The sequence below is a fragment of the Leptonotus elevatus genome, chromosome 5, assembly GCF_054856555.1.
Source record: "Leptonotus elevatus isolate MCC_2025b chromosome 5, RoL_Lele_1.0, whole genome shotgun sequence".
NCBI classification, from domain to species: Eukaryota; Metazoa; Chordata; class Actinopteri; order Syngnathiformes; family Syngnathidae; genus Leptonotus; species Leptonotus elevatus.
Window position 1 is genome coordinate 115,101 of NC_141243.1, and position 20,708 is coordinate 135,808.

At 50.2% G+C, this 20,708-nt stretch overlaps 2 protein-coding genes across 3 annotated transcripts; both read left to right on the forward strand.

Moving 5' to 3' along the window:
* The first annotated feature begins 633 nt into the window (after nucleotides 1-633).
* med27 (mediator complex subunit 27) lies at nucleotides 634-4,840 on the forward strand. Its single transcript, XM_086077186.1, has 8 exons — nucleotides 634-879; nucleotides 1,981-2,125; nucleotides 2,206-2,336; nucleotides 2,819-2,912; nucleotides 3,590-3,697; nucleotides 3,777-3,818; nucleotides 3,877-3,954; nucleotides 4,046-4,840. The coding sequence occupies exons 1-8, from the start codon at nucleotides 677-679 to the stop codon at nucleotides 4,178-4,180; spliced, it is 936 nt and encodes a 311-aa protein (XP_085933312.1). The 5' UTR covers nucleotides 634-676; the 3' UTR covers nucleotides 4,181-4,840.
* A 1,508-nt stretch (nucleotides 4,841-6,348) lies between these two features.
* Nucleotides 6,349-20,499, forward strand: fnbp1a (formin binding protein 1a). 2 transcript variants are annotated; one of them, XM_086076717.1, is made up of 18 exons: nucleotides 6,349-6,507; nucleotides 8,687-8,802; nucleotides 8,888-8,938; nucleotides 10,330-10,477; nucleotides 10,561-10,623; nucleotides 11,080-11,178; nucleotides 12,069-12,083; nucleotides 12,159-12,287; nucleotides 12,379-12,525; nucleotides 13,147-13,323; nucleotides 13,394-13,585; nucleotides 14,105-14,119; nucleotides 14,198-14,307; nucleotides 14,399-14,531; nucleotides 17,641-17,765; nucleotides 18,368-18,513; nucleotides 19,729-19,881; nucleotides 20,220-20,499. In XM_086076717.1, the coding sequence occupies exons 1-18, from the start codon at nucleotides 6,478-6,480 to the stop codon at nucleotides 20,246-20,248; spliced, it is 1,878 nt and encodes a 625-aa protein (XP_085932843.1). In that variant the 5' UTR covers nucleotides 6,349-6,477; the 3' UTR covers nucleotides 20,249-20,499. The 2 variants fall into 2 exon arrangements, with proteins under 2 accessions (XP_085932843.1, XP_085932842.1); XM_086076716.1 differs by having other exon boundaries at nucleotides 14,105-14,307.
* Nucleotides 20,500-20,708: the final 209 nt, after the last annotated feature.

Below are 20,708 nucleotides of genomic sequence, written 5' to 3' on the forward strand. Positions count from 1 at the left end.
TGTGGGGAATAAAAGGCGACATTAATGCAAAACCCGCGACAGGACTCGGAAAGGTAAAACCCCAAAATGGCCTCGCTGGGCCGCGTCATGGAGACGAGGAACACCAGCCCTAACAAAACACTATTTCTCCCTGTTTTTCGTAGAAAATGGAATGTTTATCAGAGTTTTGGGAGGAATTGTCGGGGGCTTGTTAAAAAAAAGTTAGCTTTTTCACCCTTCCAATGTAATTCAATGGGCGTCAGTTTAACGCGGATTTCCGCTATTTGCGGGCCGGCCAATGAAGGCCCCCGTGAATCGCGGCGGTCGAACGTCATTACATTGGTGTCAGTTGTGTTACTTGACTTCATGTTTCTTAAGTTGCAACTTGGCGTATATTGCACTCTGTTGTGTTGCGTGTGTAGTGCCTTTTGTGTATAAGCGCAGTGCAGTGCATTGTACATTATATTGTACGTATTTGGTACGGAAGTAGCACCCAAAAGTGTTTGAAAGTGCTGTCAATTCCTCGTGTTGGACGAAAACCAATTCTGGGGACGGGAATGAATAAGCTTTCAGCCCTTTTTCTTTTCGGGTGTCGCAAAGGGAGAGAAAAAACAAAGAAACGTGAACGCAGCATCGGCGATTGGCGTCAGCCAATGACGTCATTCGCGAGCGACAGCGGAAGACGACGGACGACAAGATGGCGGACGTGGTGAGCGTCGGAGTCAACCTGGACGCCTTTTCTCACGCCATCAGCGGCATTCAGGCGCTGCGCTCGAGCGTCAGTCGCGTCTTCGAGTCGCTGAAGGACGGAATGAAGAACCGCGAGACGTTGGAAGGCCGCGAGAAGCAGTTCATCGCCGCCTTCCAGGACAACCTGCAGGCGGTCAACAGGGACCTCAAGTCAGTCCGCCGCTCGCGCCACTTTGCCTTCGACGTTGCGTTGCTTGGCGGTGAGCGGCAACTCGCCGTCGAGCCTTATTTTGCCGTGAATCGAGCAACAAAGTATACATTCAGCGCCGATACTCCGTCGTGGCGCGGCTTGAATCGTTTTGTTTTTGTACGCGTTTTGTCAACAAATCCAATAGTAAATGGTAACATCAGTCATCAAAATCGTGCAAAAACAGCGCAAAGCAAAATGCCACGAGGATACAACCGCAAAAATATATGAAAGGAAATGCAAAGCTACTTTTTAGCCATACAATTGATGTCACGTGCATTCAAGCTCTTCTCAGCTTTTCTGCTCCACTGATTGTAAATAACGAGAATACTGGAGGGGAAAAAAGTGCTTTGTGAGTTCCCCCAAAAACTTTGCTAATTAGCAGATTTATGATCGACTTGGACGAGAGTCTTTCTTTTCTTTATCATGCTCATAAAACAATATTAAATGTGCATTAAGGTTACCACAGATCAATCTGACTTCATCCTTCCGTCCTTTTGTCATTTGAAGTGTTTTCATAAAATGCTTAACAGGGTCGATTTTTGTGTCAAATTTGAAATGCTATCATGGATTGAAATATCTTTGATTTTTGTCTTCAGCCAAGTTTCATATTTGTTGAGGCCAGTCGGGGTTTGAAAACAAGCCGTGGCATCGTTTGACAAATTGTCAAATCAATTCAGGGGTTCGGCCGTTTTCAGCAGTAAAAAGTCAGACATCGCGCGTGCTCAGGAAACTAATCGTGTTGAGGTCACATGACCAAAGCGAGGAAACGGCAGCCGCGATCGCTCCTTCTTGTTTCCTGAGCACGCGTGATGTCATCTCCGGTCAACAGCCAATAGCAAAATGCCAATTAAAAGGTATGAATTGTACATGAAAATATTGACGTTATCACATTCATTGTGGACAAAATCGGAATTTCTTACGGCTGAAAATGACTCGACGAGTCGCGTCGGCCTTTAGTGACGATTGAGAGTTTCCGTCGCTCGGCGCGTCTTTGTTTCCTTTTGTTGCGGGAGCTCGGCCGTTGGCCCGTAACCCGCCGGCGTCTTTGTTGTTGCCGCCAGCGAGCTGGAGCGCCTGAGCGGTCTGGTGGGCCGTCCGTCCGAGTCGCACCCCCTGCACAACAGCGGCCTCCTCAGTCTGGACCCGGTCCAGGACAAGACGCCGCTCTACTCGCAGCTGCTGCAGGCCTACAAGTGGTCCAACAAGGTGGGACCGCCGCTCACGCGCTAACGCGCTAACGGACGGCCGCCGGCTCACCCGACGGACGGATGTTTTGCCGTCGGCAGCTGCAGTACCACGCCGGCCTGGCCTCCAGTTTGCTCAACCAGCAGTCGCTCAAGCGCTCGGCCAATCAGATGGGAGCCTCGGCCAAGCGCCGGCCCAAAGTCCAGCCCAGCAACCTCGTCCTCCCCCTGCAGTGAGTCCCGCCGTCCCGCCGTCCATCCACGCAAACGAGTTTGACGTTGCGCTCGATGCTCGTAAGTCGGACGCGAGTCGTTGGGGCCAGCCGGTCTCGGCGCTCGGGTGTCGGATGTGCAAAATCTGCTTTTCGTTTGTTGATGGACGCCAGCGCCGCGTCTTAAAAGGACGCATCGGTAACGACTGGCGAAATTCGCGTGGCCCCGGCCAGTGGCGATGCCGGCATACCTGGCGACCGATCCTTTCCGTAGGTCAACAGACGGACGGACGCAAGTGCATCCGATCGCTTGTTGTCGATCGTCTTCAATTGGACATTTGCAGCAAAACGTTGTCAGACGGACCAATTGGAGGAGTCGAATTGACATCGATTGCATTTGATCGGACGAGCTTGTTGGAGATTTTGTTGAAAGAAAAGTTGCAATCGTCGTCGTGGTTACGATTTGATTACATTGTGGCAAATGTTTCTTTCTTTCTTTCGAGGTACGTGGACGACGTCATTTCTCGCATCGACCGAATGTTTCCCGACATGAGCATCGAACTCTTCCGTCCCAACGGAACGTCTGCCGTCCTGCTGGTGCGTGCGCGTGCGCGTGCGCGTGCGCGTGCGCGTGCGCGTGCGCGTGCGCGTGCGCGCGTCACTTGTCTGAATATATGACTGGATAGCCCATACACGCCCGTGCAAGCCGTTGAAGTCACAGGGCGGCCATCTTGCTCCTCCCATCTCGTGAGCAGACTACTGTATAAACTATACGGTATACGTACAGATCAGACATATACAGCTCGTAGGCAGTTAGTTTGGGGGGGGGGGGTTGTGGCGGGGTGGTCACTATTTTTTAACAAGTAAAAAAAAAAAAAGAACGGAAGTGGACGGTATGTGCTGCTTTGAAGACCCCCTTTTTCTTTTATGGCTCATTTCCTTAGACCCCAATATTAAATTTAACAGAGGCATCTTTTGGTGAATTAGTTATAATTCTTTCATACAAAAATATGCAAGTCTCCTCCACTAAGCATATAATTTATGCATGTATTTAAGTCAAGTTGTCAAATGTCTGAAATCCTCCTGCTGGTTCTACCAAGTCCGGTCTCAAATGTTCTCCAAGTTGGATACTGTAAACGTATGGCGAGAAACGTTTCTTGGGAGGAGCAATATGGCGGCCTCGCGGCTTCAAAAGTCTCGGCCTGTCGGCTCTCCAGTCATAGATTCAGATCCGTTCCTGCGTCCTGGCGAACTGACGTGTCACTTCCTGTCAGGTGACGCTGGGCAAAGTGCTGAAGGCCATCGTGGTGATGCGTTCGCTGTTTATCGACCGCACGCTGGTGCGCGCCTTCAACGAGAACGTTTACGACCGCGACGGCAAGGTGAGCGTCGTGACGTGCGTGCGTGCGTGCGTGCGCGAGCGGTGTCTGTCGCCGCAGTAACGCTGTCCGTCCCCCTCAGTTGGACATCTGGACCAAGTCGCAGCATCAGGTCTTCCAGAAGGTGAGTCGGGAGGGGATTGTGGCGCGGCGCGGCTGCTGACTGCTGCTGCGCTCGCTAGGTAACGGACCACGCCACCACCGCGCTGCTGCACTACCAACTGCCGCAGATGCCCGACGTCGTCGTGCGCTCCTTCATGGTCAGGCAAAACCAAACACGAAAAGAACATCAATCTGCACGCACGTGCGCATTTCTGATGTTTGGCTTTGTGTGTGTGCGTGCGCGCGCAGACTTGGTTGAGGAGCTACATCAAGTTGTTCCAGTCTCCGTGCCAGCGATGTGGTCACTTCCTGCAGGACGGACTTCCGCCCACCTGGAGGGACTTTCGCACCTTGGAGGCCTTCCACGACACCTGCCGCATGTGAAACACGCACGCACGCCCGATTCAAACGCTTGGCTCAAAATTGCAGCAATCCAAGAAATGCGGTCAATTTGACTCCCGATTTCGTAGGTTGTTTTTTTCAGAATAACCGAATTTCTTGCTTTGTTTTGAACCGAATGACGACAATTTGTTGGGTTGTTTTGGAAGCCAAGTAGTGTATGGCTTCATTTTGGACCCAAGCTTGTCGACTGTTTTGTCCGGGCGGCGTTTGAGGCTTGGCCCTCGTCAGGTGGTCTGGAATCTTCTTCATCATCATCATCATCATCATTGTGGAAAATGTTAAACGCTCCCTGAAGAATTTGAGCCAGCGCTAATGAGGAGCACGCGTCCTCCTCATCGTCATCTTCATCAGCGACCTTCATGACTGATTGATGAAGGTCAATTAGGCGGCGGCGTGCTGTCTCCGACGTCGCACCTGAGCATGACCCCTCGGGACTCCGCCCCCCACTCAATAACCCACACAGCTTTTCTGTAGCTTTGAATGAAGTGGAAAACCAAAACCACCGTCCGGTTCTTGTTCCGGGATCAGAAAGCGGACCCGCGCCAGATTGTTGCTCCAGACGCAAGAGGAAGGAGAAGAAGAAAAAAGATTCACCGAACTTGTAAATAATGTTGTATTGAATAAAAAGGATTATTGAAGCCATGCTGTTGTGTCTGTCGCCACCTGTTGGTCCAAGTGTGCACTGCAAGCAGTGACGCCAATTGGCAACTTTCTCGCCAAATGTTCATTTGAATTCTTTTTATTTGAAAGGGACGATGCACATTGATGAACAACAAATTCAGTTGCCAGATTGTCGAAGCAGTTGCTCATTTGCATCCCCGAAACAAAAATGCATTAAACATACACATCACAAAGTCAAGATAAAACATAAGAACATTGCAATAAGACAACAGAATGTCATAGTAAGACAAGATAAAACAATACAAAAAGAGTTCATGGTTGCACTTGTAATTGTCCTTCAGCGTCTTTTTTTGTCAAAAACGACTCGGGACAAATCTAGTGACTTTTTTGTCTGGTTCGGGTGTTTTTTTGTTGTTTTTTTGAACCCATTTTGCCTCACCCACGACATTATTCCTCTCCTGCAGCGTCCATTACTATGACATGCAAATGAAGCTATGATGTCATCAGCGACTTTTAGGACCGCTCAGAACTCAGCCGTCACTTGCCTTCGGTGCAGGATGGCGTGAGTTCGCTTCCCCGCCTGCCAGACCGCGCGTGTGCGTGTGTGCGTGTGTGCGTGCACCAAAAAAGAAAGATAAAAAAGCTCCTTTCCTTAGTTGGCACGAAAAAGGAAAATATTTGATGTGATGACGTTTGCGTTCAGAAGTTGGACAAAGCAAAAGAAAGCCTTTTATTTTATTTTTATTTTTTTTCTTCTGCTATTTTCAGTTTTCCAGCTACTAACTTTGATTTCTGACATCCAAAAATCCAGGAAGAAAAATGATTTTATTTTGCCAAATGCAACACGTTTTTTCGTGCTTTATTCAACAAATTGTACATTTAACAAAATAAAAAGCACAATCGTGCAAATTCAATGACATTTTTTAAAAATCTTTTTTGTCCTCAAGGGGGCGTTTCCAAATTGCCAGGTGAGCACATGAGTAATATTTGTTCTTTTGTAAAGGACACTTTAAAAGGTTACTTTTTTGTTGGGCCAAGTTTTAATGGAGTGGAAGCGTCATAATAATTCAAAGGCCTTATCAAATTCTGGGGGAAATTGTCGTTTGTAAATCGCCCACCCACCCGGCCCCACCCGGCCCCACCCCCACCCTCCAGGCTACTAAAACGTGTGCAATCAGCTTCCCCCAAATCATCCTTCCAAACTTTCCATGGCGCGATGCATTTTTACTTTCAATTGAGTCTTGGTCAAGTTTGAGCAACATCAAATTGCTTTTGTCCAAATCAAGTCCCAAGATCTGAATGAAGCCGTCCAACCCGGTTCGTTATTGATTTGGGCTGCCTTCCGCGCGCAATGAAGTGTCCGACATGACAGTCTACTCTTTTGTCTCTTTTTTTTTTTGGTCTTTTTCTTTTTGTAGCCGCCGATGGCGAAATGCCGACGAATGGACCTCGAACCCGATTGGCCGCGCGCGCGCGCCCGCGCTTGTCCTCCAGCACAATGAGGCGGCCACTGCGCATGCTCGGCCGTTTGGCAGGCGTCCCCTCCGAGACAACAAAGGCAGGCGCGTGACCGCGCGCACTGCTCCTTCGGCTGTCGCCACTGCGCACGCGCGCACGTACGGTCACGCGCGGCGGCGAGAAGAGGAAGAGGAGGCGACATGAGCATCAACTGGGGTGCGGAACTGTGGGTACGTACCCCGGCCGGGACGCACGCACCTGCCTATACATACCTGCGGTTCGGGCGTGGTGTACGCGCGCGCGCGCGCGGGCGACCTGCTACTCGTATTCGTTGTGCAGCAGCAACACGCTCTCTCTCGTGCACGCGCGTCGGCACATTGCAATCGTGAGGTATGGACGCGTCAACGCCAGGCACGTGATCGATGACGTCACTCATTCGGTTTGGCAAACTGAAGATGGAGCGGTCCAAGTCTGCACTAGACCAGGTCTACGGTTCAAACTACTGGTTCAGGTCTGCCTACTCGTCCTGATGTTTGTATCTTAGTCCGGTCAGGTTCTCGTCTTTGCAGTCGAACGCTAAAGCTAACAACATGTCAGGTGCAGGCCCAGAGCCGGTTTTAGGTGCAGGGACTTGTTTCCTGTGGTCCTGGTCTGGTTTCGAAGACGCGTCGGGTTTTCGAGCCCTGCAGGTCTGGTGTTTGTGAGGTTCAGGTCTCCATGCCATGTCTGGGCTCAGATACAAGAGTCGGCTCAAGTCCTGTTCCAAGCCTGAGGTCCGGGTTTTTGTCTTCTTGAAGAATCAAGTTGAGTAGGACACATTCTCCTGTGCTGAGTCGTCGTCTGGGCTGCAAAGGGGCAGCAGGATGCGTTTTTGGGGGGGGGGGCAAAAAAGAGACACAAACCGAGACGTGTCACCACTCGACTCAACCTTTTTTGTTTGTTTGTGAGTATTGTGGTGTGTTGTTGCTCCACCTTTTGAACATGCTAACCGTTAGCCTGTCAATGAGATTTTCCATGATGTGTTAGCATTAAGCGAACAGGTGCGTGGCTAATGCTACGGGGTTGTTTGAAATGATGACTATTTTTTTCAAATATTTTGGGGGCCAAGCCGCTCGCTCACATGCGTCAGGATCTGGTCCGGGAGGGCCGGAGTCCTGCATGTTTTTGAGGTTTCTCTACTCCAACACACCTGATTCAGGGATCCGCATCATTATCAGGCTCTTGCAGAGCTTATTGATGATCTTAAATATAAATCAGCTGTATTGAACGTGGGAAAGCTCGAACACATGCAGGACTCAGGCCCTCCAGGACCGGACTTTGACACTACTGCGGTAGCGAGTAGAGCAAATGACGCAAAGCTCCTCCAACATTGCTTCTTTGCGATTCGCCGATGCTAAGCTAAGCTAGCAGGGGCCGGGCAACATTAAAGAGCCAAATTTGCCGACACTTTTTTGCTTTTGAAAGCTGCTCAGTGCAGAATTTCCCCCCCAAATATCGTGACAATTGGACCGTTTGTAATTTGTCATGTTTGGGGCTCTGGTTTTGGTTGGGGGTCTCGATGTGGTCCTGCCCTTCCTCGGGTTGACCGATCCGGGCCCTCAGCCGCTTGTGCCCGGCCCCAGGTGTGTCGAGTCCCCTCGTTAGTGTGCGAATTTCGTTCCCTGGTTGTGGTCAGTCGGCGCGGCATCATTGCCGCTTGTCGCGGTCACCGCCGGTGTTCTGTCTGTTACTTTGACTTTGGATCCTTTCAGATCTTTGTTTATTTAAGACGAACCAGTACCCCGGTTAGTGTTTTTTGTCAAATAAAGTATGTCAGTTGAACCTGCATTCCTGCCGTGGTTCTCCCGCCTCCCTGCATTCGGGTCCTCCACGCCGCACCGTAACAGACCCGTAACTTCATTGGCAGATGAAGACCTTTGATGCTCACAATGGCAACTCAGTCTGCGAGTTTTTAGACTGGATTCGGGTTCCAGTTTCCTGCCCTCTGTCTGCGGATGTGACGTCATGTGCGCATTGTGGAAGAGAAGAAGGAAGTGTGCTGTTTCATTTTTTGGCCACATGTGACAGTAGCAATTCAAAATGACATTTTCTGCATTCAGCAGCTTCAAATATTTCATATTCGATATTTTGCATTTCATTCACTTAAATCCATCAACCCTCTTTGATCGTTTTAATGCCCCCTTTTTTTTTGTGTGTGTGCATTTTTTCAATAACACAAAGAGGCTAACAATGAAATGTGATGATTGAATGGTTCGAGCCAGCACAGGATGGCTTTAAGCAAAAAAAAGAAACGAGAGGCCATCAGCGAAAGCGTCCACAGCGGACGTTTGGCATCATGACGTCACGGCGGCGGCGGTGGGCGGGCACATGTCGGCGTTAACGCGCGCGGCCCTTCCTTTGTGGCCGCAGGATCAGTTTGACAACCTGGAGAAACACACCGGCTGGGGCATCGACTTCCTGGAGAAGTACACCAAGTTTGTGAAAGAGCGAGCCGACATCGAGCTCAACTACGCCAAGCAGATCAGGTGAGCGAGCGAATGAAGGCAGATTGGCGGGACTGTGACGTCAGCGGCGCTCTCAATCTGTGTGCGGCCGTCGGCACGCTTGCAGGAGCCTGACAAAGAAGTACCTTCCCAAGAGGAGCCGAGAAGACGACAGCAGGTCGGTCGTGCGAAACTTCCTCCTCCGCTTCCCGCACGTCACGGGACGCGAATGCGTTTACAAAAGAAAACCATCAGCACATTTTGAAAAGATGGATTTTTTTCTGCATATGCCAAAAAGTAACCCGAACCCTTTCACGCCTTCCTCCTGGGCAAAAATGTGAAAATGCCAAATCTGAAAGCATTTTGACAAAAACAACAATGACATTTGCGAATCTGCCCTTCGACAGGTGCCAACAACAAAGATGCTGATGTGGACTGTGGTTGTAATATCAGCAAGCACCACAAGGTGGCAGGCATGTCTTAGTTGTTGTCGCGAGGAAGCCAAATCTTTGTTTTGCAAATGATACGCAGGACAAAGGCGAGCTGAATCGGATTCTTTAGGCATTGGCGGGAGAATCGAACGTGCGAAATCGTTTTGAGCAACCTTGCTGACTTGAGATGTGATGTGAATTGCATCCCACGCGAAGCACACATTTGTGGCGATATCAATCATGTTGCCACCCGGTCAAGACGCTTTCAGTGTAACAATGCTACAAAATAATTCAACTGCGTGTCCTAAATATGTTGGCAGCAATTTGATACATTTAAAAAAAAATACAAATTGACTGAGAAGATTTTGTTCTACAATCCAGATTATTCCACAGACTGACACGTATAAAGGGAAGATTTCATGTGACGGGTGCAGTCAAACTGTCAGGGCTCTTCGTACTCTGATGGGCATGATGTTCAAAAAGCCACAATTACGACCTTTTTAAACGGCACAATGTATCTTTAAAAAAAAAATCACATTTGATCAAAAGGACACTCAAAACAGCTAATATTAAACTAAACCTAACTAACGGATTTTAAGATTTTAATTTCGATTTATAATATTTATATAAATATATATATTATATTTATATATTATTATTATATAATTCTATTATTAATAATGATTATTTATATGTTATATGTATTTCATTTATTTGTATTTATATTATATTTATAATATTTAGATTTAAATGTTTGTCATTTTAAATTCCACTTTTCTCACGCAATTGACATAAATGGCTTTCTGAGATTCGATGAGCTTTAAAACCCCAAATCAAAGGCGTGATTATTCCATTTAATGATTTGTTTGAAGTCTGAAAAAGGTACAGAAATCTCTGCAATGGAACCATTTTTATTGCACCCGCCATGGTGACTTTTTGTCCAATTAGCATTTTTGTCCAGGCCTGTGGTGAGGAAGTGGGTGGTCCTAGGCGTGCCCCCCCCCCCCCTCTCTCTCTCTCGTGTGACACACCTGTTCAAATGGGAAGCCTCGTTGGGATGATCACGCGACTGGGGTGTGTCGGAGGACGGGCCATGGCGACGCCTGCTGCCCACGCGCGTCTTGCCTTCTGCCTTCAGGTACACGTGGTGCGCGGCCTTCAGCGCCAGCCTGCAGCAGTTGTGCCAGTTGGCGGCGCAGAGGGAGGAAGTGGCCGACAAGCTGGGCTCGCACGTGGCCGTCGACCTGGGCAGGTTCACTCAGGAGGTCAAGGCCGAGAGGAAGTCGGTCAGGATGCGCGCGCTCGCTCGAACGCACGCTCGCTCGCTCGCCACGCGGAAGACTCACAAACGCCTGCTTTGTTTCCCCAGCATTTCCAAGATGGCCGCCGTGCCCAGCAGCACATCGAGAACTCCTGGAAGCAACTGGAGTCTGTGAGTCGAGTCAACTGGCGCTCGCGCTCGCGACTCCGCCCATCGTTTTCAACTTGACGCCATTGTTTCACTTCAAATGGTTTTACTGCTGCAAAGGTTTGAAAACCTTCCGACCGGAAGGCGGATTTCACGCACGGATGCCATCATTTTGGATCAGAAAAAAAAACGTTTTCTTCGTTTATTCTATAGAACACTTTTTCCCACTCCAAAAATGAAAATCAACTCAAAATATCAAATATGGCCGTTTGGATTTTAGAAGCGCACATTTAAGTGCAATGGAAAACAGGAAGGTGATTTCTTCTTCATGTATTTGCGGACCATCAGCACCTCGCAAGTCCGAAATGTCATGACATATCTATTCCTATTGCTATATATTTGAAGTGCGCGCGCGCACGTTTGCGATCACGCCGTGGCTCGCTGACGGCCATGACGTCATGACGTCACTTTGCCTTGCAGAGCAAACGGCGTTTTGAGCGCGACAGCAAAGAGGCGGAGCGAGCGCAGCAGATGTGCCAGCGGATGCAGGACGTGGACAACAACGTGGACGCTGAGAAGGTGCGCGCGCGCGCACGCACGCACGCACAAAACCAGCGCTGGCTCACTTTCCCGTTTACAATTACGACGCAAACAATTTGTCACGAGCGACTTTGGGTCAATGCAAGTGAATTAGAACTCAACGCGTCAGTTTAGCTCCACAAATATGTCAATCCTAATTCTAGAAACGTAAATGTATAAGTCAATATATATTTCATACTTATCGTGATACATTGATTGAAAACTCCAAACCAAAGCAACTTTTGATTGTTTTTCATTTAGATTTTCTTTCAAAACTTTGCTGGATTGGATCAGAATAATTCTGATCCTCTTGGATTGACATTTCCAAGTCCAGGACCACAAACCGGGGACAGAAAATGTGTTGTGTAAACCTCAAGGATTTGAGAAATCAATATGCAAAAGAGGCGGCCATTTTGCCACTTGCTGTCCAATGAAAATGTTGCATTTTCAATATGAATCTGAATGGCGTCTTTAGAAGCGCAAACAAAAAATTGATAACAACGTTTGACTTCACTTTAAGCTTTGTTGTTCTTAAAAATATATTATATTTTTTTTACATTTGTGGAATCGGGAATTCTTGAGTTAACTCATGAGCATGCCATGTTCAGCAGCAAGTCCATTCAAATGTTTTTTATTTGAAAACGTTTTGAATGTTCGTTTTCATTTGTGAACGTCGCATGGTGAGCCGTGATTGGTCGCGCCGGTGACGTCATCTTCGGTCCGCGGCGAGTGTCATAATGTCGTCTTTTTTTCCCCATCTGCTGAAAATGTCGTTTGAATCTTGTTGACAAACCTTCGAGCGGGTTGCATTCAAGTCCCGTCCGTCACTCGTGTTTTTGTGTTTTTGTGTTTTCGTGTTTTTGTGTTTCGTGTGTGTTTGTCGGCGTCAGCGCTGCTCCTTGAAGGTAAGATTTCCCGTCCGGCAAATCCCGACTGGGCTTTTGGTCCCGTGGTGCATACGGACCTCGCCTCCCTTTCAGGCCCGCCAGGCGGCGCAACACAAACAGCAAACGGCCCAAGAGTCCAACAAGGAGTACTTGAGCACCCTGAACCAGTTCAACCAGGACCAGCACCAGCACTACCACACCATGGTGCCGGTTATCTACCAGGTAAAAAAAAAACCGCGCTTGGCTCCGCATCCGCCGCTTGAAAGCTGCGTGCGTGTGCGTGCGTGTGCGTGCGTGCTTGCGTGCGTTTCAGCGCATCCAGGAAATGGAGGAGCGTCGCATCGCGCGCGTGGCTTCGGCCATGCGCGCGTCTGCCGAGGCGGAGAAGAAGTCGCTTCCTGTCGTCGGCCGCTGTTTGGACGCCATGATGGCCGCCGCCGAAAGCATCCAGGCCAGCACGGTGAGCGCGCGAGCGAGCGCGTGCGTGCGTGCGTGCGCCCATTGTTTGCGCTAGGAGCGTAGCCAGAACATTTTCATTGGGGGGGCCAGCGTGATTTGATCATAAATCAATCCAATCTAATTTCATAAATCTAAATAAAATATTAAAACAATAATAATACAATTAATATAATAATAATCATCATTATAAATATATAAAATATTATTAATAATATAAAAACAATAATACCATTAATAACATCAATAATAATAATAACCATAAATAAATACAATCTTATACAATACATAAATAAAAAATAATATAAAAACAATAGAAATACAATTAATAACGTTAAAAACAATAATAAATCAAATCTAATATAAAAAAATAAAAGAGTAATATAAAAACAATAAGAATGAAATTAATAATAATAGTAGTCATCATAAATAAATGAATAAAAAAATCCAATAAATAAAAAGAATAATAATATAAAAACAATAGTAATAAAATGAATAATCATCATAATCATGAAGGAAAATCACGGACACAAAAATGTTCCCTTTGGTATGGGGCCACCATGTAGCTCCGCCCCTGGTTTGTTTGCACGCTCCCTTGACCAGATCAGATCTCACGGCCTTTCAGGACACGCTCTCGGTGGTGCAGGCGTACAAGACGGGCTTCGATCCGCCGGGCGACGTGGACCCGGAGGACTACGCCGCCTCCATGAGGCGGAGCGTCTCCGAGTCCAGCTACCTGGGCGAGCACGTGGAGGGCCGCCGGCACGGCAGGAAGCTGTGGCCTTTCCTCCGCAAAAATAAAGTAGGCCTTCTTCCTCCCGCTCGTCAGCCTGCCGCTCCCGTGACCTCTGACTTCTCCGTCTGCCGCCCAGCTGCTGAATCTGCTGTCGTCGCCTCGCCAGCCGCCGCCGCCGCCGCCCGCCTCGCCTTCCCCGGGGGGCGCGGCCGGCAGCCCGCGCTCCCCTCCCCCGGCCGGCAGGGAGCCCATCGCGCAGCGGCTGAACGACCTCGTGACCTCCGGCTCCCGGACCAGGAAGCAGTGCCTGCGCAGCCTCAAGAGAGGAGTACCCGCCCCTTCAAACCTTCCGCATGGGCATCACATCATTTCACTCTTTTCATTGAATTGGGTCCAAAAGGGACCGCCCCAAATTTTGCACTCGTTGAACCCCAATTCAATTTAGAACCAATAAAGCAACCAATTTTGTGCATTATTCATTCATTTGACCCCACGTTTTGGCTTAATTGCATTGGGCCAAAAAATGAACCCAGCCAATTTATTGGGTTCATTGAACGCAAATGAATCGGGTCAGAAAAGGGACCGGCCAATTCATTGAATAACCCACAAAGAAACCCCCCGAATCCATTTTTAAAATAAAAAAAACAGTCATTCCTGGTAAATAAACAGTCATGGGAGGGTAAATGACACTTTAATGCAAAATTCAAATGAATGCGATGAGTCAATTGATCCGAAGATGAATGATTGTACAAACATTGAGTCGTGACAGCAAACAAACATGAAGTGTTTCCATTTGAGCGGGTAACTTGCAAATGTCTTTGCTTCGCTGCTTCCCTTTGACGGACAGCTGTCACTCAAACTGGTGAGTAGGAGTCGGGCAGGCGCGCCGGCCGCCGAGCGGCCATGTCATCAACGAGTGCCGTCACTGCCGTGCTTTCAGGGCTCCGCCCCCGCGGACTGCAGCCATCTTCCCGTCGAGCAACGGCGCAAAAAACTTGAGAACCGAATTCAGCGCATCGAAGAAGAGATCCTGCGCGAGCGAGAGCAAAGGTGAGCCTCGTTAGCATAGCGTTAGCATAGCGTGGGCCGAGGACGAATGAGAGGACTTTGTTAGCTTAGCATTAGCCCGCTGTGTTTCCAGGGAGGCGCTGGTGAAGATGAAGGCGGTGTACCGTCAGAACCCGAGCCTGGGAGACGGCGGCGCCCTGGAGCCGCGATTGGACGAAGTCAGACGCAGCCTGCGCAGGCTGGAGGAGGAGCTTCGGAACAACCAGGTGGCGGACGCGTCTGCGCCGCCGGCCCTTCACGCGCGGTTGCTCCTGGCGGCGGCGAGGGGCGGGGCCAGCTGCCGGAGCTGGTGCGTGACGTCGTTGAGCTCGGCCTTGACCTTGGCGATCTCCAGCCGCTGCTCGTTGATGATCTTGATGAGGTCCGAGCGGCAGCGGTCCAGTTTCTGCAGCCTCTTCTGGGTCTCGGTGTCCTTCTGCTCCAGCTGCCGGCGCAGACTCTGGATGGTCTTCTCGAACTGGTCCGACTGCAGCTTGTTGGACTCCAGGAACTGCGCGATCTTCTCCTCGATGGTGTCCACGCACACGTCCTGGTCGCCGGTGATGTACTTGCGCTTGAGGCTGGTGATGGCCTTGGTGAAGGTCTTGGGTCTGTTGATGAGCGAGATGGAGGTCTCCAGGTCCTCGCGGAAGCGGCGGATGTAGGTCTCCTTGGTGAGCAGCACGCACTCCAGACTCTTGACGCTGGCCTGGTGGGCCTTGACGCGGCCCTCGTGGAACTTGATCTTCTCGGCCAGGTCGCCGGCCTGCATCTTGGCCAGCGCCAGGTCCTTCTTGGTCACCTTGTGGGCGGCCTGCTCGGCCGTGTACTCGACCCGCAGCGCCTCCATGTCGCTCTCCATGCGGCGCAGGGACTCGCGCAGGGTGGCGGCGCCCCGCTCCTCGCGCTGCAGCTGCGCGTTGACGATCTCCTTGTGCGTCTGCAGCTCGCCGATGTCGGCCATCTTGGCCTTCAGCTCCTTGCTCTTCTGCTCGTCGGACTTCTTGAGGGCCTCCTTCTTCTCCATCAGGTCGTCGGTGGCGTTGGTGAGCGCCGTCACCTTGTTGGAGAGGGCGTTCTTCTGCATCTGGATCAGGCGCATCTCCACGCCGTGGTCGTACTGCAGCTTGTCGCGGATGCCCTTCTGGGCCTCCAGCTCCTCCTGCCGCTCGCCCAGCGCCGCCTGCAGGCCGCGCTTGTCCTCGGCCAGCTCCTCGGCCCGCTTGCTCATGCGCTCGGTCTGCGCCTGCAGCTCGGCCGCCTGCTTGGCGAAGGCCTGCTCCTTGTCGCGCATGCGCTCCTGCCACTCCTCTTCCTGCGCCTGCAGCTGCCGGCCGTGCTGCTCGCCCTGCGCCTGCAGGTTCTGCTCCCAGGCCAGCAGCGCCGCCTCCATCTCGCCGATCTTGTCCTGCAGCCGCGCCTCCTCCGCTCTCAGGTCCCTGGCCTCCGATTCGATCAGGCACTTCCTCTGCTCCAGGGAGAAGATCTGGGCCTTGTGGACCCTCACCTGGGTCATCAGCTCCTCCTGCTCCTTGCTGGCCGCGTCCAGTTTCTCCTGCAGGGCCCGGTTCTGGGACTCCAGAGCCTCCACCTTGACATCGTGGCTCAGACGGTCGCTCTGCCACAGCTTTTTGAACTCGTCCTGCTTCTGGACCAGCCTCCTGATCTTCCAGTTCACGTCCTTCCTGGAGTCCGTGCTCTGGCTCGGGTTCGACATGGCCGCGTCGGCTTGATGGCCAGCCAGCGGCGGCTCGGTCACCTCTCGAGGCTTTTGCTGGGTCGCCCGCCGACGGATTTGTTGGCGCGTTGCCGAGTGGCCGTCCGGCGGACTTGAAAAGGTTGCGGCGAGGCTTGAAGGTTTCCCGTCGATTGCGTCCCCGCCCGCCGTCTTCCGACAAAGGCGTCCATCTTTGATGACGCCGCCGGTCTGTGATGACCTCACCCGTGGGACGACTGTGATGACGTCATCGAGCGGCCAAGCGCACGAGCTCGTCTGTCTGTGATGTCACTCAAGTGATGATGTCACGCGCGTGTGTGTGTGTGGTCTTGTCTTTGCTACATTGTGGGGCACGTACACGCGTGTGTTTCCAGGTTTAACTCCCATTGTGGGGACATTTTGTTCAGACCTCTTTTTGAGGGTCAAGTCACGTTTATTTCTATCGCCCTTAATCACACAAGAGTCTCAAAGGGCTTCACGTGCCCGCGGTTGACAAACATCAACGACGTCCCGAATCGAACCACCCGTCAAAACTTGCTTTTAGAGTTTAGGTTTGAATTGGGTTTTTAAACCTAACCCAGTCACTTTTCCGTTCCGTTCCGTCTTCAATTCCGCTTATCCGGGGTCGGGTCGCGGGGGCAGCAGCTTTCGCAGGGAAGCCCAGACTTCCCTCTCCCCAGCCACTTCAGCCAGCTCCTCCGACGGGATCCCGAGGCGTTCCCAGGCCAGCCGTGAGACGTAGTCTCTCCAGCGTGTCCTGGGTCGTCCCCGGGGCCTCCTGCCGGTAGGACATGCCCGGAACACCTCCCCAGGGAGGCGCCCAGGAGGCATCCGAACCAGATGCCCCAGCCACCTCAACTGGTTCCTCTCAACGTGGAGGAGTAGCGGCTCGACGCTGAGTCCCTCCCGAATGACCGAGCTTCTCACCCTATCTCGAAGGGAGAGCCCGGACACCCTGCGGAGGAAACTCATTTCGGCCGCTCGTATCCGGGATCTCGTTCTTTCGGTCACCCAGTCACTTGTGATGGTTAAATGGACGACAACGTGGAATTTTAAGCTATTGGCATATAATGATCAAATCTTACCTTTGACTCAATCGTCATTTCTTATGAAATATGAGTTCTTTCCGTGGCTATTTTTCTTACCCGGAAGTCAAACGCTCGGTTCAGGCAAGCCCCGCCTCTCCCTCTATGGCTGCCGCGCCCCTCTCATGACGGGGTCCGAGCCGGCGGCTTCGCGCAACGCCCACGAAACATACCGATAGGTTTGAAGCTGATTTTTGAAATGGACTCCAAATTTCGCGGTCTCCGAGAAAGTGGGCGTGCGTTTGGTCGGCAGAGGCGGTGCGGGGGTGGGGCCGCGCACAATGACGTCAAACCGTCAAACAGCTCGTTTTCTCAGGTTGGGAGGGGCTGCTGCTTGGAGAGCAGAAAAACTTTGAATTTCTTCTACAGGGGGGCCAAAGGAGGGAAAGACAACTTTGGTCATGTTTTTGGTGAGCAATTAGCAATCGAACCCAAAAGTTGATTTGTTGCAGTCCCTTTAAGGTTAGGTTAACAAATGCATTATGTCAATGAGATGTCCCCACTAGAAAGGTAAACCCAACGTGTGTGTTTCAGGCGTGGCTGGCGGAGGTTGAGCAAGGCCTGAGCGCGTGTCCTCCACCTTCCCACTTTGCTAGCGACCCGTCCACGCCGGGAACCTTGAAACCGCTCAACGCCACAAGTCCGGACAGCAGAGAAAGGTCAACAACATTCTCGCTCTTTCTTCTCGTGGCAAAAAAAAGTTTGCATTTGTGGCGGCTTTTGTCATTTGCGCACCTTTCACGCACGCACGCACGCACCGGGCTGAACCTGCCCACTTGTGCACGGTCACCTGTCTTGGAGGTAGACGTCCGTCCCGGGAGCGCATGAAGCTCCTCTCGCTGTTTAAATTCAACAAGGAAACGCTGAGTAAATCTGCGAGAACATAATTCATTGCAGCGTCCATTCGTTTGTTAGCTTTAGCAAAAAATGGTCAATTTTGGCTTTTGTTTTGAACTTGTGAAGAATTTTGCTGAACATTTGGAATGGGTCAACAAATGTAGACATTAGAGGAGGAAAAGCCCAAAAATCTAAAGTTGGTATTTGAATGTTGCAAATGTTGAATTTGTGTCCTGTTGAAAATGATTGTCAAGGTCATCCTCTCCTTTTTTATTTCCTCAACTGACTTTCCATTTTCTCGTCTTTCTTCGTCCACCTTCTCCCTTTTCCTTCTCCGCATTCACTTCCTTCCTTTTCTTCATCACCGCCATCCTGGTCTCTTGTCTTGGACCTCCTCGCCGTGTCCTCCTCCTGTGGCCGGCAGTCCCGACGGCAGCTACACGGAAGATCCCGGCGCCGGCGCCGAGGTCCACTTCCGCAAGTCCCGAAGCTCCGACTTCGACGACGACTTTGACGACGACGAGCCGTTGGCCAGCATCGGAACCTGCAAGTCGCTCTACCCGTTCCGAGGTAGTCCACCGTCACTGTCGCCGTGATGATGATGATGATGATGATGATGATGATGATGATGATGATGATGACGATGACGATGATGACGTCACAGGCAGGCATTCGTCTCAATTTTACACCCTCCAACTCGCCAAATGCAGGTTAAAATGAAGGCTGGGCGATCTGGCCAAAATTTTTTCTCAGTCTGGACGATTATTATTTTAATTGAAGGAATAAACCCAACAAAGCTTTGTTTTTAAAGGTTTCATTTCTTCAAAAAAAAATCCAGACAAGAAAAGTGTATGGCAGTTTTACATTGCGCAAAACAACTAAGTGCAACTTAAACAGCAAGTGAACACGCGTATGCAAATGACCGCATGCTAATATTTAGCTCACGACGTACACAACATTCCACACCGTCGGCCGGCACATGATTTGCTATAGAATTGGCAGAACCCGCAAATGCAGCTTGTGTTTGTCAGCGTGAGGTTAGTTTGGCCAACAATCAATAAGATGCTGCGGGTTGAGGGAGGTGGTCCCTATTTTTCAACAAGTAAAAAAAAAAATTTTTTTTAATGAACAAGTGGACGGTTTGTGCTGCTTTGAAGACCCCCCCTTTTTCTTTTATCCCTCCTTACACCCCAGTTATAATTCTTTCATTAAAAAAAATATCCCAAGTTTCCTCCTGTAAACATCATTAAGCATATCATTTGTACATGTTTTTAAGGTTTAAAGTTGCAAAATGGCTGTAGTCCTCTTGTTTATGTTTAACAAATTGAAAAGATGATAAATCATGCTGTTTCTAAAATGTTCTCCAATTTCAAAACTGTAAATGTATAGGATGGTATGGCGAGAAACGTTTCTTGGGAGGAGCAATATGGCGGCCTCGTGACTTCAAAAGTCTCGGCCTATCGGCTATCCAGTCAAAGATTCAGTGGATGACGTCGTATGAGTTTGCGTTTGCGTTTCTTTGCTGTTTTCCATCGAAAATCTCATTAATATTCGCTTCTTTAATGCATTGCAAAAAGATTTCTGTTTGGTCGTCCCGCCCCCCCAACATAGCGTCCGACATTGCTTTGTGACCACAACCGAGTGTGAGAAACTAACTACGAGGAACGTATATATATATATATATATATTTTTTTTTTTTAATGGCTTAAGTAAAAAAAGACAAAATGGCTGCGGAAATTGGCTGTCAACTTTTGCGAATCAGCGGCCGCATCATTTTGCGCACAGGTCAGAACGAGGGCACGCTGTCCATGTGCGAGGGCGAACTTCTCAGCGTGGTGGAGGAGGACAAAGGTGACGGATGGACGCGCGTGCGCAGGAACGCCGAGCAGGAAGGATACGTGCCCACCTCCTACATCAACATCTTCATGGAGGCCAAAGGTCAACGCTCGCGCGCAAGCCACACGCACGTTCCACTGTGAAAACGGACGGCTCCAAAAGAAACCACTTTGGGTCCAATTTGAGAGAGTGGTGTCAAATTGACACTCGTAGTGTTGCATTGGTCAAGTAGACGACAACAACAACAACAACAACAACAACAAGCTAGCGGCCATCCGAAAAAGAAGCTCGTAACAAAAATGCTTGTTTTGCGCTTTGGCCCAACTTTTTGGCTTCAATAAATGAATCAATCCCTTTTGGACCCAAATGAGGTTATTTCGGACCCTAATAGGCATCAGCACAGATTATGTTTACAAATGTGTGTGCGCGCGCGCGCGCAGGCTTTGCGCAGGCGAGTCGTCTGGTGTGAAGACAACGACGAGGCGTGCAAAGAGGAAGTGATGCTGCGGAAGACGGCAGATGGCGCCGCCGCCCTCCTCAGCTGACACCTTCGGGCCGTGTTGCCGTGGTAACCATCGCCATGCTCACGGGGGTCTCCGTGGTAACCGCACGGAGGCGCGTGCGCGCGTTCCTCCTGTTTGGCGACTTATGATGTTTGCGTTGATTTTGAGAAGACGATGTCGAATGACGATCTTGGAAATAAAAAACTAAAGCAAAACATTTCCATTTTGACAACGCCTGAGTCATGTGACTTTCGAACCATCAACTCCCCTGCAAGCCCCGCCCCCACCTGCTCGTTGTCTTCGTGTTGGATGTGAACGTCTTCTTTTTTCTCTCTTCCTGTCTGGGACACGTTTGAAAGTGAAACAAGCGGACTCGGCCTGTCGTCTGCTTTTATTTTGAAGGTTTGTCTTGCGCTCGGTGAGGTC

Excerpts from the sequence above, each read along its gene's own strand:
- med27 (XM_086077186.1), top strand. The coding sequence starts at position 677 with ATGGCGGACGTGGTGAGCGTCGGAGTCAACCTGGACGCCTTTTCTCAC. Across the intron at positions 2,337-2,818 it reads AACCTCGTCCTCCCCCTGCA|GTACGTGGACGACGTCATTT; the intron begins GTGAGTCCCGCC and ends CTTTCTTTCGAG. Across the intron at positions 3,819-3,876 it reads AGCATCAGGTCTTCCAGAAG|GTAACGGACCACGCCACCAC; the intron begins GTGAGTCGGGAG and ends TGCGCTCGCTAG.
- fnbp1a (XM_086076716.1), top strand. The coding sequence starts at position 6,478 with ATGAGCATCAACTGGGGTGCGGAACTGTGG. Across the intron at positions 8,803-8,887 it reads AACTACGCCAAGCAGATCAG|GAGCCTGACAAAGAAGTACC; the intron begins GTGAGCGAGCGA and ends GCACGCTTGCAG. Across the intron at positions 13,586-14,104 it reads TGCGCAGCCTCAAGAGAGGA|CTGTCACTCAAACTGGTGAG; the intron begins GTACCCGCCCCT and ends TTTGACGGACAG.